Below are 15,342 nucleotides of genomic sequence, written 5' to 3'. Positions count from 1 at the left end.
TGACTGTTACTCAAAATGGCCATCACTGCAATGTCCAAAGTGGCCATTAATTCGTTTCCGGCTATACACGAAATTTCTCAAAAGTTAAATTGTGATCCAACCACCAGACCTGCTTACTTTGCTTCTCTGTTGAACACATGGTCGTAAGTGTCTGTTTTGTAGTTATCTTAGTAATGTTGAAAACGAAGGTCGGGCTTTCTAGTTCGAATGGAAATCCAAAGTATGTTGAATTATGATTTCTTATTTTTATTGCAATGAATCTGTCACAATTTCGCAATTTGATTGATTCTGTGGTAATGTTTAAGAAGTCTTGTAACCCATCTTCCATAATTCTGGACTTGCCACATGATCTCAAGCATCAGAAAATTAAGCAATTTTGAACATCGTAGCTTGCTTTAGGCGCGATTAATAATAGAGCATCGTGACTATGGGTATGGTTCCCATGGCATAGTCATGATACGTAATCCCCAATTCGAGTGCGCGTTTCACGCGACTCGACCATAACTTCAAATAATAATAAAATTTAACATGCTGTAAATCGCGGGTGCATTTCATGTAGCGCGGTTTGCGATGTGTACCAAAATGACAAGTGTACGACATCGTGACTTGTTCCAGAAATAATTCCATAAATAATTAAAAGCGGTTAAAAAGTAAAAATGTACAATAGGCTTTAAACATGTATTAAATGAGATAATTAGGCCGATTATTGATAGTTGAGCGACCGTGCTAAAACCACGGAATTCGGGAGTGCCTCACACCTTCTTTCGGGTTAACAGAATTCCTTACCCGGTCTTCTGTGTTCGCGGACCATAAATAGAGTCAAATTTTCTCGATTTGGGATTTAAAATAAACCGGTGACTTGGGACACCATAAATTATCCCAAGTGGCGACTCTGATTTAATAAATAATCCCATTTCGAACATTGTCACTTTAATTAGAAAAACTCCCTTATCCCCTATATCCCCTCGGAAAAAAGGAGGTGTGACACTTTGAACGGTAGCTAAAGAACAACAATGTATTTTATTGTTTTAATATGCGTGCTAACAGTGGTATAAAAATAAAAAGGTTCTCTCCTTTATATAGTAAGAGAGTTTTAATCCTAGTAAAGTTATTTTAGTTTTAAAATAAGGTAAAAATCTTTCTCTTCTAGTAAATCGTGATATGCGATTGATATTATTTATGCTATAATATCCGTTTGAGGGTGGATATTTCGTCCCCTCGTTTGTCCCTTCTAACTGTCTTTCCTTTATCCTTGGTTCTTCACTTTGCTCGAACTCGATTCTTTCCATGTTTGACCATGTCCGATTCTTGGGGCACCATTCATCCTCCCCAGGCTCTGATCTGTGGGAGCCCCCGGCTTTACCCGAGGCTACATCTGACCGTACCGTTTTCTCGTTTCTTTATCGAGAAATCGGGGGTAACTTTAACCCGGATTTTATCCGTACACAATTAACTTAAAGAAAAATCAAACAATAACTTTAAAACACATAAAATATCCTTTCTAAACCAACAAATGACAAATTTAGAGACGTAGGGATAATTTTCTTTGCCCAAAAAAGAAAAACATTATTTAAAAAATGTTGCGTTAATATTTTCATTCTTTTTGTCCTGAATTTCTGAGGATGAATATGACATTAAAATACGATAGGGTCAAATGTGACTTCGACCTTTAAATTCTGTGGCTAAGCCTCACAGAATACAAGGAGTTTTAGATGCATTTCTTTCTTGAAATAATTAATTCACTCAAATTTGAATTCCTCGCAGAGGTTTTAACGATTATTTAGATTCACATCAAGAGGAACTTTGAGAATATTATTATACATTTTGATAATTAAATAATATATTATTTACTCTTTAGCAACTATGATACCCTTCTAGTTCAATTTATGTTGTACCGTTTGGCTTGACAAAATTTTTAAAATTTATGATTTAAAATACGTCTTAGAAATTTGTGTATAAATCATCCCATCAAGATAAAATAAAATTTTTAAATTAAATTATTTCTAAATCAAAATAATATTCTTTGTAGGATAAATTAAAAGGAAACAGTGTGTCACATAAATTATAGTAAGAAAAATAATAAGTAATCAATTTTTAAGAATATAAATATTTGTATCCATATAAATCATATCATTACGGATAAAATAAGAATTTTTAAGTTAAATTACTTTTAATGTATAAAATAACATTCTTTATAGGATATACCAAAAGAAAAAGTGTGTAACACAAATTATGATAGGAAAAATAGTACTACTAAGTAACTAATAATTTTTAAAAGAATATTAAAAGTACAAAAGAATATTAATTAAATAAATATTAAAGGAGATAGGTATTGATGTAGACCAGTCAAAGATACTTTATCTGCACTTCCACCAATGCCCTCCATAGACCCTATATAGGAATGAATGAACTGTCAGTGAAAATAAAGGGAAATGATAGGTTCTGAATTCTATATTGTATTATTGTGTCACCCTATTCTTCATACTAATTTCATAACCCCTACCCCTAATCCTAAGCTTTAGTCTTTTTGTTTGTGTATTGATCTAAAATAATTCTTTAAATAAAAAATAGAAAAAATAATATTTTATAGTTGTTCTAAAAATAATAGTAGAAATATATATATTTTTTGTCTATATATACACATTATATATGTTATATATAAAAATTATACAATTTTATATACTTTTTCGACTATTGAATGTAAATAGTTTTTGGCGCGACTATAAGTAATAATACCCCTAAAAATATAAACAATTTTGGTATTTTATGTTTATTAAAATTGAGAAATTTTCATCTATTTTTTATTTAAAACAAATGATGATTGTTTTTTGCAAAAATTGACTCGTGAAAAATATGTAAATTGTCTAAACTTAAGAAATATGATTTTTTTTTTTTCAATTTATTTTTTCTAATTCGTAACTTAGGAAACAGTCTATTCTAGCCAATTGGACTTACCATATATACAATTCAATTTACCCTCCATTATATGAAATCACACATACATTAAGATTTTTTGTTTCTTTATAATACTCATTAGCACCCTCTGGAGACGAAACATTAAAGTTAAAGTTTTTGTAAGATATGAATTGGGGAAAATAAATTGGGAGAAGTCTGTTCCATTAAGTTCTTAAGTTTAAATGGGTCCCATGCTTCTTACGAGTCAATTCAGTCAAAAATAACTACTATCATTAAGCTAGCATTTGACCATATATTCTCAAATTTAATATGAAAAATTTGATTTGGATGAAGTTTGGTTTGAAGATGAAAATGTGTTTGGACATCTATTTTGGGTGAAGTTTTGTTTGAAAAAACATGAACAATGACTTATACCCCACAAGTTCTAAAAACTATCCCAAATACCCAACAATACCATTATCAATAACATTCATTATATTATCGCAAACCATAGTCCTGTACATAAGTAAATTTGATACAAAATTATCATTTTTATAATGAATTACATGATACACTATCAGATGACCGAGAAGACGAAGCAACATCGTTATAAAATAATAAATGATGGGCTCTTTTATAAAATACAAAAGTTTGGGGTAATTTTTAAAAATATAGTAGTGATATTTTGGCCAAACCAGCTATTGAGCTAGTTTTGGGATTTGGCCAAAATGTAAGCAAAAATTTATGGCCAAACATACAACAATAACAACAACAACCCAGTAAAATCCCACTAATGGAGTATGGGGAGGGTAGTGTGTACGCAGACCTTACCCCTACCCCGAAGGAGTAGAGAGACTTTTTCCGAAAGACCTTCGGCTTAAAAAAAATAAAAAAAACCCAAACATGTGTTTGCCAAATAAAACCCAAATTTATTTTGACAAAATTTATAGCTAAACGGGTCCTAAGTGTATAAATAAATACAACAGAGACCAAATATGCCTAATTTTAATAAACATAAAGGACTAAACATGCTCATGAAGTGTATATTTAAGGATTATGTTAAATCAACTCTCAAACATAATGGACTATTTTTGTCATTTTCTCTATACATTTGCATTAAATATAGAAGGCACACTACACAAAGCATCTAGCATTTACATTCACGGCTGCACCTAAAGAGGGTGTGATATAGATAGCTTACCCTAATACAAATATCAGTAGCTGATTCCACAGCTCGAACCCGTGACTTATACGTCACACGAAAATAACTTTACCGGTGCATTGAATATAAAATTCCAGTTAAATGACTCGCAGTCGCATGTATTTGCACCTACTTTATGGAATTTTTGTTGGCTGATTTTGGTCAATCACAAGTTAATGTGTTGCTTAAATTAATGATTTCACACTACCAGCGGAGTTATGAGAACCAAGTGGATGTTTGTTCTTTCTTTCAGATGGGTTCAAAGAATTTCAAATGTTTCGGCGAAAAGAATCCCAGCATGTGAAAAATATTGCATATCTTAAATAAATAAACAAAACGTTAAAAGTTTATATAAGATGATTCGCCTAATACACCACGGTATTTGTTTTCCTTTTAATTTTTTCAAGTTGTCGAGAGAAAAAAACTAATAAGAATGTGTATATGGGTGAAATCGAGCCCGCGGTGCATCTTACCCTCCGACATGATGAGTCAGGTTCGAGACATGGCAATAAAGGATTGAAGATCTGAAGATCAACCCCAAGTCTCACCGGGCTAGAACCTGGGGGCAGAATGCCTGTCTTCGAAAATATCGAAGCCATGGTCCCAAAATCGGTCCTAACCTCGAACGAATTTGAAGAAACGTTGTCAGCATAGCCAACAAGAGACGGAAGTATCCGTGGCCGGCCGGATATTACGACGGGGATCTCGTCACGTATCTACAAGGAACCAACAATCAGTGAATCAAGAGATCTTTTAACTTTTATAGAATTATACCTAAAGTATGATTTCCCTACTATATAAATTTTAACACACTGTAACACGCATTCCAAGGCAATATATCATTATTTTTTCTGTTATTAGTTCTTCTGCTTTCGTTTGTCAGTGCTTGTTGTTACGAGCCCATATCGAGGGCAAATATTTTGCTAAGGCTTAAATCGTCTTCGTCGTGTGGTTTGAGCTTACTTTATTCTTATTTATTTAATTTGTCTTTATTTACTGCTTTGTATCAAATAAATTCGCGTATCCTTAAAACCATTTATAAATTTAATTGTTATTTAATTTTGAGGATAAACAGAATGTTCATTAATTTAGAACTTTGGCTTTAAGTAGCATTCTAGAAGTAAGAGTATATATGGACCGAGTTGTTTTAGTTTTATTAAAATCAAACCAAACCAAATATATCGATTTGGATTGGTTCGATTTTGTCGGGCTTTTCGGATTTTCAGGTTTTTTTTGTTATATGAATATTATTTTATCTTAATTTATTAAATTTTTTATAGGCAAATATATGTTTAGTAAATTGAAAGAATTGACATACATATGATCTATTAAAATATTCTTATGGGAGAATTTTCTTAATAATACTAATAGTTATTTTTTTAGTCATTTGACAATAATTTTTCGTTGATCAAATTAATAATTAAACATAAAAATTAATATGATACCTAAATAATGATATGTTCTATTTAATTTTAAATTATCTAAATACTATTTCAAATTCAAAAAGATATAAGAATTTAATAGATCTTGACATATGAATATGAAAGAACAAAAAGATTGACACATTTCAGTAACAGTTGATAAGAAAGTGATTAAACAACTAATTATTTAAAGTTAATAAAAATAGAGCACTTCATATTTTATTAAATATTACATCCTATAAAAAATCCCAAATATTTGTAGTTTTTAAAAAAAAAAATCTATATAAAGTCTTAAAAGTAGTATAAAAATTATATATTAATATGTGAGATTGATTCAAGTTTTTTTTTTTATCAATACCAAACCAAACATAATCCAGTTTTTTAATCGATTTGGTTACACCCATGTCCAGAAGCGTACAAGGCATAAAATACAAGGTTTTTGGTAATCAATTAATGTGTATTTCTATTTTGAATTTATATGGAGTTTAAATATTAAATGAAGCATTAAATTTAATATCTAAAAATTAAAATATATAAGACTATATATAGATTATAGATTATATCGCATAATAATCTGTCTATAAAATATTCTTATGTATTTTGACCCGAAAAAAGAATGATATGTGCACGTACGGATTATAGTTTCTTTTCTTTTCAGAGGGGCTCGTGTTGCTTATTTCTTGAAAACTATCTTTTTCTACCTAAGACATTAGAAACAAGAAAAAATAGAGAAAATCCTCTCACATAGAAACTTATGGGAATTAAGGTAATGGTTTTTCCTTTCGTGTTTTTCTTTTTGTGCTGGAGGAGGTGGGTTGGAGTTTCAATCTTCAAATAAATCTAACTTATATTCGCTGGAAATATAAATAATTTTTATTATAATATAATCCATTATAATTAATACTAACATTATTTATAATTAGGCAATAATAGGAGGTTTAATTAGCGGATGTAAGTTTAACAAAAGTCACTATATACATTTTGGCATGTCTATGCATTAGGCAATAATTGGATGCTACTTTTGAAGCTTTGGATCCACTCATGCCCATGTGATCACATAAACCAATGTTCATAAATATTATAAAGAGGACAATAAATAATTAAATCAACACTATAATCATTCTTATTAGGGCTCCAAACCCTAGAAAATGTATCCCTTAAACTCCTTATATTATCCTAATCCTCCAAACCATTTGATTACAATATGCACCACCATTCTATTTTATGCTCAAAGCCCTAGACACCTCTTTTCCTAATTCCCCACCACTTTTTCCATGGTAGGGCATGGACCAATAAAAAAACACATCCATGTGAATGGGGCTTTTAGGTCACACTCGAGTCATTCTTAGAAAGAATGTTTTGGATTCATTCCATTTATTTCCTCTTGTACTTTGAAACAAAGCCTAAAAGAAAGAAAATTAATGTTTCTCGAGGCGGATTTAGAATTTAAATTTTATATATTTTGAATTATATAATAATTTTAAATACTAATAACTGAATTTTAAGTTTAAGATTTATATGCATTTAATGAGTTTCACAACACAAATATAAAAATTAGGACAAATTTACTAAATTCGACCGACCTCGTAACTTGTCTTCTAGTTCCATCCCGGACCACGAGCAACCCCACTCCATGAATGGCATGATATGAAATATGTATTTTGTTGTTATTTTGGACCCTACGAGGCCTCCATTCTAATATACACAAGAATTTACAATCAGACTATTGATCACACGTACAAAATCCTTACTCTTTGATCCGGACAATAGAACGTTTGACAAAATGTAAAAGAAAGTATGTGAGATTTGCATCGACCACTGGGGGGGAGGGGGGTTCTGCTATTAAATTATGAGGTTCCGGATAGGAGTTGTAATCAGAAACACAGGCAGAATCAAGATTTGAACTTTATGTATTCTGAATTTATTAGTATTCAACTTATAGTTGGTTTTAGTTATTAGGTATATATTTAATAAATTTTCTAATACAAATATAAAATCTAAGCAAAAACTATTGAATTCGTCCGATCCGTAGCTAATATTGTAGCTCCACCTCAATTAGAAATAACTAAAGTCCTAAACACGTTGACCCATTTATGGGTCCACGAAATGAAATATGTTACTTCATATGTTTTTTCCATGGTGTTATTCCCCTTCTAAAAAATGAAAGACCGATCAAGGCATTATAAAATATAAATGAGCTTTTTCGAATGAATAGCAAAGCAATATGAATTAGACACCACTAATGTGATACCTAGTCTGGAAATTAAATAATTTACCCTGATTAAGATATAATACTAGCATATAATCACATACACTTGTTTGACTATATTCTATTTCTATAAAATTTTCAAGATTTTAAATTTATTAAATTATTCATACTCTAATTTTCATGTGATCGGTTCCTCTCTTTTCCATCACAACTTCAAAATTTTCTCCCATTATTACTAATACTATATAAGTCAAATTAACATATCAAATTTGGTGTCTAGTAAAACAACTTACTTGAAATGATAGAGAGATCGAGTAGATTCTAAACACAATAATGGGTCATTTTGTAGGATATATTAGGGAAAATAATACATATATTAGTTTTGATATTATTAATCCCTTGTTTAATAGTATTTTTCAACCTATCATATTCAGTACTATTATTATACATAACAAACCATGATATTAGTAATACCATAATTTTTAATATATGGTTAAACGCATATAAAGACAGAGCTGCCCTTTCCAAACTTTTAATACACCCGACCAAACATTAATAAAAAATAATCTCAACATAATTAACTCTAACATAATTAATCCCACATTACTAATATACCATATTCATTAACCCAGTAATCTCAACCAACAAAGATAATGTCTAAAGCATATCGTAAAGCAAATTTAAGTAATTAGGTCATTATCGAGAGAACAGCAAGCTTATAATGTGTATATTCTCTGTTGTACTTTGCAAATGTCATTCTCAAAGCTCAAGGTGTTAAACCAAACCATTCACATGAGCTAGGACACGTGTTTGTACTGTTCATTTAATTTTCATATACTTGTAGATATTTTTACCCAGTCTAGTATTGTACATTTGACCTATTACATTCTTTTCTTCTATATATTTCATCTACATTTTTTCAAGGAATCCTTAATAAAGATAAAGAAATTTATAATATTGCTACTTTTTTTTAGCAAATTAAAGAGAAGCTTTCTAAGTGAAAAGCTTGTGATTGGTCTAGCTGCGGCACAACTTTAACTGGTTATCAATTAATAAATAAGTCATCACTCAAGTCAAAAAGAATTTTAGCAGGATCCAAATTGATGGGGTGGTTGAAAATGAACAATCTATGGGGCCTAAATGTTGTCTTTTGTGTTCGTGAACATGTGGTTTGACCATAATGGAATATATATATATACTATATGTCTCACTAGGCTTTTGTGTTTTCTCCTTTAATGGGTCCTCAATTTGGACACATTTTAGCTACCAACCTTTGAAAGTTTGGCTAAATTTAGGTCTCCTTTTCAATGCGTTTTCCACAAACAAGAAAATAAGATAAACATTGATAATGTCGGCGAATTGTCAAAATTGGCCTACTATGAATGATTTACATATTCTTTTGGAAACAATTTTAAAAAAAATATAATAAACTCTTAGCATGAAACCCAATATTATAGTTGTAGCAGAAAAATATTTATATTTGTAGCACACAGTTCCATTAAAATAGGAATATTAATTATTAATCTCTAAATATAAGCAATTTGAATGGAAAGTCAATAATTCTTTGTACAAAAATCATGATTTTTTTTCTCTTTATCTATTAGCTTTCCATCTTTTTCTTCATCTTCTTAATTTTATTTTCTGCCGAATCCAATATATTTTCTAAATTTGTTTCATTCGTTTTCTTTTTAATTATCTTTCTTAAGTTTTTCTCTTCCTTCTTTCTTCTTTTCTTAACATAAAGATCTTACTTCGATAATAATATACGCTAATATATACAAAACGTTTATAAAAAAATATATATATTGAATTACCACATAAAATATACAAAAAATATACATAAAAAATATATTTTCAATTAAGATGACACTTAGACATGTGAAATATACATAAAAAATATATCTTAAATTTAATATATATATATATATATATATATATATATATATATATATATATATATATATATATATATATATATATCATACATCCTGAATTAAAATGGCACTTGGCATATAAAATATATTTGAAATATACATTAAAAATACATGTTAAAATAAGATGGCACTTCACAAATAAATATACAAAAATTATATACCTAAAAATACATTTTGAATTAAAGTGATACTTGATATACAAAGTATAAAAGACGTATAAATCAATACATCTTGAATTTAGGTGGCATTCACATATGCATCAGATTTTAAAAAATAGAGTGAAGAAGATGAATGTTGGGCTTAATTTTTATAATATGCTAATAATAAAAAAAAAATGCTCTTAATGAAATAAACAATAAATGATGCTATTTTTTAAATAATAATTAAAAAATGATCAAGTGTGTAAAAAACTCTATTCCGTTACCCTTAGTAAGAGGTTTTAGATTTGAATATTATGAATAGAGAACTTTCTGCATGAATCGCTTTACTTTCTTTTAATGGATCTACGTACTCGACATGTATCAAACTTAAAAATGGAGAGCAATTTGAAGAAATGACCTTAAATCTTAGTGTATGATCCATAATCAAATTGTTTGGGAGTTAGAAATGAAAGAAATTATTTTAAACGGGCCCATAAATTGTGGATAGTAAAGACATATAGCTTCAGAAGCAGAAAAAAAAAAAGAAGGAGAATTTCTAAAATGGTAGTGGGAAAATTTACAATTTGAGTGATGCACTTGTACTGTTGTACATTTGTTCCTTTGGCGTGTAAAAACGAATGAAATGCTGTTAATGGTTTTTTCATTTTTTTCCACATGATTAGTATTTACGTCAGCGTGGTTCGATATTATTATTATTATTATTATTATTATTATTATTTATATATTCGACATTTGATTTGTTGTTGGACTTCCACAGATTTTGAGGAAGTTCAATGCTATTTGGGCGAGTTCATTCTTATGGCTCGAATTCATGATTTCTGGCTTAGATGGAGGGATATTAGTCACCCCATTAGAACCTTTGGTGGTGAGATTCAACCACAATATTATAAAATTGTTCAAAGAAATGAGAAATAGCCATATGGACCACTAATTAATATTTAACCACTATTTCATAGGAAAAAGGCCAAAATACCCTTAAACTATGTGAAATGGAATATATTTGCTCTTTATTAATGACGTTAGCAAAATGGGTATTTGCCCTTATTTACTAACGACTGTCCATTGAAAATTAATTCACCTGATTAGACTAGGAGAATGACACGTGTCAAATTTTAACCCAGCCATTTCTCCACCTCCATCCCTAATTAATCTTTTACCCAAATCTTTCTCCCATTTTCCCCTTCCGACAACATCAGTCATTCATATACTTTTTTCTCTCTAACTTACATAACTTGTACATTCAAGCAAAGTATATCTATACATATTCTCACTTCAATTTGACAAAAACAAAAATAGTCCTAAAATTATTTCTTCTTTTCAATGTTTTCCTCACAAACAAATTAAGAACGAAAAAAAAAGGAAGTCCCACATGATTCGTGGGCTTTATGGTTCATTCATTATTAGGAAGTAATTTTTATATATTAATATATAATATACAAAAATATATATATTTTTTATACATAATCAATATATATCTTTTATATATTAGCTAACGAAAATATTTACTTTTAGCTTACTCAAATATATAACTTGCCCTTCATTATTCCAAGAAACTCGTTAATCGATTTTCTTGGGCCAAGTGTAGAAACGGCCCAAAGGCTTTGAGAAATTGGGAAAGAAATCGGAAATAGACATTTACGATAATTGAAAAATAGTCACAATTTCAAAAGTAATCAAAATATAGTCACTTTTCATGTAAAGATAAAATTTGAACAAAAACACTCTTAAAAATTCAAAAATATTCTAGCGCAACATGCTGGAGTTCGAATTTATTACATATGAGCTTCAAACATAATATGCTGGAATTTTATAATGTGCTGAAGTTCCATCATAATATGCTAGAAGTTTATTTGCAGGAGTTTCATAATCCTGCATATTATACTGGAACTTTCCATATGCCGGAGTTCCAACGTAATATGCTCGTATTTCAGCAAAACAATGACTATTTTTTATAACTTTGCAAACGCTGGCTATTCTTTAATTATCAATGCAAAAACTGGCTAACTATTTTTATTGAGAAATTGGTAAATGAAATGACAATTCCTCTAAGATATTATTATATTAATGTCCTATTGTCACTAACCGAAGGATTCTTTTTTCCTTTTACTCCTATTTTAGAGAATTATTTTCTTGCACTAAGAAAATTCATATCAACTTTCAGTGAAAATTATAGGTGAGAAAACAATTTTAGTACTCCTTCTACAATAAAATATTTGTCACTTTTTACTTATAGAGAGTCAAGTTAAGAGAACTTAAACTAACATTTTAAGAAAGTTCTACTTTTGATTTTATTTTTAAAAATAGACAGCTACTTCTTTTAGCTTCTTTCTTATCGCCCAAAAAAAAAAAAAAGTGCATTTTCTTTTGAGAAACTAAGCCAAGCACCCTAACTAATCAAAATAAGTCTTCTTAATTGTTGAAACATTAGCACTATTAATTTCCCAAATTTTTTGACCAAACAAGATAAAAGGCATAAGCTATTAGCAGTTTATTTAACTAAACTAGTGGCATAAGTGCCTTATAAGTAAATGAAAATCTTAAAGAAAAAATAGCAATTAATGAATAATTTCCTCTAATGAGAAGCAAAATAACATTTTTCTCACTGCATGAATCATTTCATAATATACTCAATCGATTACATACCAAAATTGAAGGCATATCCACATGTCTGTATATGTCCAAAACTAAACTAAATAGCACACATAGTAGTACTTATAACACAACCCTTAGTTTAAGTTTCTATTCAGCAACTCTATTCAGGTCTTGAGTAACATTATACAGCCCTTCTTTACCCTCCAACATCTTATGTGGAGGGTAAAAGTGAAAGTTTAAGGCACCATCTCCACTTACATAAACAACCCTAAACACATCATACTTCAAATCAAGTGAAAATCCATCAAAATAAGGAAGAACACTCCTAGAATCTTGATTCAGGATGTAGTTATAGCAGCATTGCAACGATTTCCACACAAAAATGGCAGCAACTTTGGGTATGGTTTGACATTTTAAACAAACTCCAGCAACCGCGCCATCCATCTTGTTGAACCGGTCCTTGAATATGGCTAAGCACGCGTAGGAAAAATGTTCGATTGGCATGTCATGTTGATGTGAACAAGAGGCCGCGGAGTTCATGGAAACTATATCCCCAGTGTAGAACTTCGCGGCGGGGGAATGATCCTTTGTTTCTCCAGCATATGCATCATAGAAGCCATGTTCCATTAGGATTGCCATGCTTGATACATTTGTTAGCATTGAGAGCTGATCATGAAAGGAAAATGGAGGAACATTAGCAATTATGTAACAAGAATAGAACCTTTAAGTAATACACAAAGATTAAAACTTCTATATTTTCCTCTCTTGTTTAAAAGGGTCGTCCAGTGCATTGCATGCAGGCTTACTCTACATTTTTGCAAGAGGCTGTTTTCACAGCTCAAATCGGAGGTTACATGACAGCAACTTTATCAATTACGCCAAGATTCCCTTTCATTTTCCTCTCTTGTTTGATTGGCATAAATTAAAGATGAGAAAATGGCAAGAGGGAAAGTACTTCAGATTTGAATGGAAAAGTTTTTGAATTGGAGTTTAAGTTTTGTGAATTGACAGTACATAACTTATAGTACATCATTAAGCTAAATATACCTATAATAACAAGTAACTTTTTATATCAAGCCTGATATGATAACCTATAGTAAAGAAGTAGAAGCATCATTATATTATCTAACTTACAAGAGCTGCATCAAGTAAGTCCTTATTTTCACCAGATCTCTTTATCCATGCTCCATACCATATCATCTGCTCTCCAAAGAAAGATAATATAAATTAACAATCAAATTCATATAAGCTAGAAAAGAAGATTACATAAATGTTTATTTCTCTGTTATATAGGGATGCTGTTATAGAGACATTCCTACATAATTATATTCGTCATTTTTTTTTATAATTTAAAGGATAACAAATTTCTTTTTTGCACATATACACACTGTTAAATCTCGTTGATATAAGGAAAGCTTAATGTAGGAAAGGTGACTCAGAAATTGCTTATAGGCTTGAATTTTAGGCATAACATTCTTGCATTTTCTGCAATCACCTTATTTAAATTTCTGAGTCCGAACTGCTCTCCTGTTTCTTTTGAAAAACGTCTTGAATAAAACGATATAAAACACCTGATTCATCTCAAACCATTTTTTTTTTTCAAAATTTCGAAAAAACGCCGAAACTCCAAGCTATTTTTCAAGTATTCTAAAAACTTCAAAAAGAATCAAAATTTTGAGTAAAAACTATTTAACAAACACAATCGTGGTGTTTCTCTACTAAAATCACAAAGAACAATTAATCCAAATAGCCGTTAATCTAACCATTTAAACTAAAAATAGCCGGTGAAGATATATAATATATATAATTTATATATTATATGTATATAATTATGTATAATTAATGTATAATCTATGTATATAGCTAAAAAAAAAGGAAACAATGAATATGACCGGCTATTTGTGTATAAAGATCCCAATCACAAATGACCTAAAGCCCACAAAGTAAGAGAATTAAATGGAAGAGACTTAAGAATAGAACACATACCATATTGCCATGAATACTTCTAAAAATGGCACTATGAACACAGCCAAGACTTTCTGTACAAAAAGAGAAATTCTTGAGAGCTTCCACAAGATCATCTACAATCACTATTGTTGGCCTGAATATGAAAAAACTTGCATCCAAATTTCTGCTATTAAATGGAAAAAAGCAAGCCATAATATTCAATTTCTTCTTCTTGTTCTTGATTAACTTTCCTTCAATTTCCCTTTCGTTGATCTTCCTCTTCTAATCAATTCAAATGCATTTCTACAAGAAGAAAAAAAAAAGGAAGAAAAGGGTATTTGGGATTTGGATTTTGTTGGACTGATTGATTAGTTTGAGTTTCAACTTTCAACTAAGGTATGCAATCAGTCATATAGGAATTTTTTCTTTGGTCCTACTTTGGTTGGCCAATGTGTAGTTTTTTGAAGAATTTAGTACTGCCAAAGATTTGGAATAATCCCATTTGGTCTTGCACTTTGACTGGGATCATCAAAGTGACTAATTTGAATAATTTGTTCTCAATTTGACTTTTCATGCTTTTAACAATTCAATATTGAGTTTATGTTTTTAGTATGCTAACAATGTAAAAATATTTACATTACCAAACAATAAATTATGCACATATGATAGGGTAACTTGAAAAATAGAGTAATAATATGCTATAATCAATTAAATTATATTTGATAATTGATGTAAAAATAATTCAATGTCAATGTATATATCTTAAACTCATATACTACTGAGTTTAACTTAAATAGATTGACAGTGTATATAAATATTTAGACTGTCAGATTGCTTAAAAAATAATTACAAATAAATATCGAAAATAAATACCTTGTTACAACATGTTAACATACACTTCTAGTGTAAACAAAATTGCAATACGTATGTAATAGTATATTATGAAATAAGAAGTTAAGTTATATATTAATATCATTAGTAC

General features: G+C 29.7%; 1 protein-coding gene across 1 annotated transcript; it reads right to left on the bottom strand.

Annotated features, from left to right (window-relative positions):
- Positions 1–12,397: 12,397 nt before the first annotated feature.
- On the bottom strand, positions 12,398–14,869 carry LOC107826054 (uncharacterized). The gene is made up of 3 exons (XM_016652993.2): positions 14,400–14,869; positions 13,548–13,613; positions 12,398–13,079 (listed from the first exon to the last, which is right to left on the bottom strand). Exons 1-3 carry the CDS (start codon positions 14,571–14,573, stop codon positions 12,561–12,563), a joined length of 759 nt encoding a protein of 252 aa, XP_016508479.1. The 5' UTR covers positions 14,574–14,869; the 3' UTR covers positions 12,398–12,560.
- Positions 14,870–15,342: the final 473 nt, after the last annotated feature.

Source organism: Nicotiana tabacum, chromosome 15 (genome assembly GCF_000715075.1).
Source record: "Nicotiana tabacum cultivar K326 chromosome 15, ASM71507v2, whole genome shotgun sequence".
In the NCBI taxonomy this organism is placed as follows: Eukaryota; Viridiplantae; Streptophyta; class Magnoliopsida; order Solanales; family Solanaceae; genus Nicotiana; species Nicotiana tabacum.
Note: the sequence above shows the minus strand (reverse complement) of the source record. Positions and strands in the feature narration are given on the sequence as shown.

Excerpts from the sequence above, each read along its gene's own strand:
- LOC107826054 (XM_016652993.2), bottom strand. The coding sequence starts at position 14,573 with ATGGCTTGCTTTTTTCCATTTAATAGCAGAAATTTGGATGCAAGTTTT. Across the intron at positions 13,614-14,399 it reads GAAGTATTCATGGCAATATG|ATGATATGGTATGGAGCATG; the intron begins GTATGTGTTCTA and ends TTTGGAGAGCAG. Across the intron at positions 13,080-13,547 it reads ACTTACTTGATGCAGCTCTT|CTCTCAATGCTAACAAATGT; the intron begins GTAAGTTAGATA and ends TTTCATGATCAG.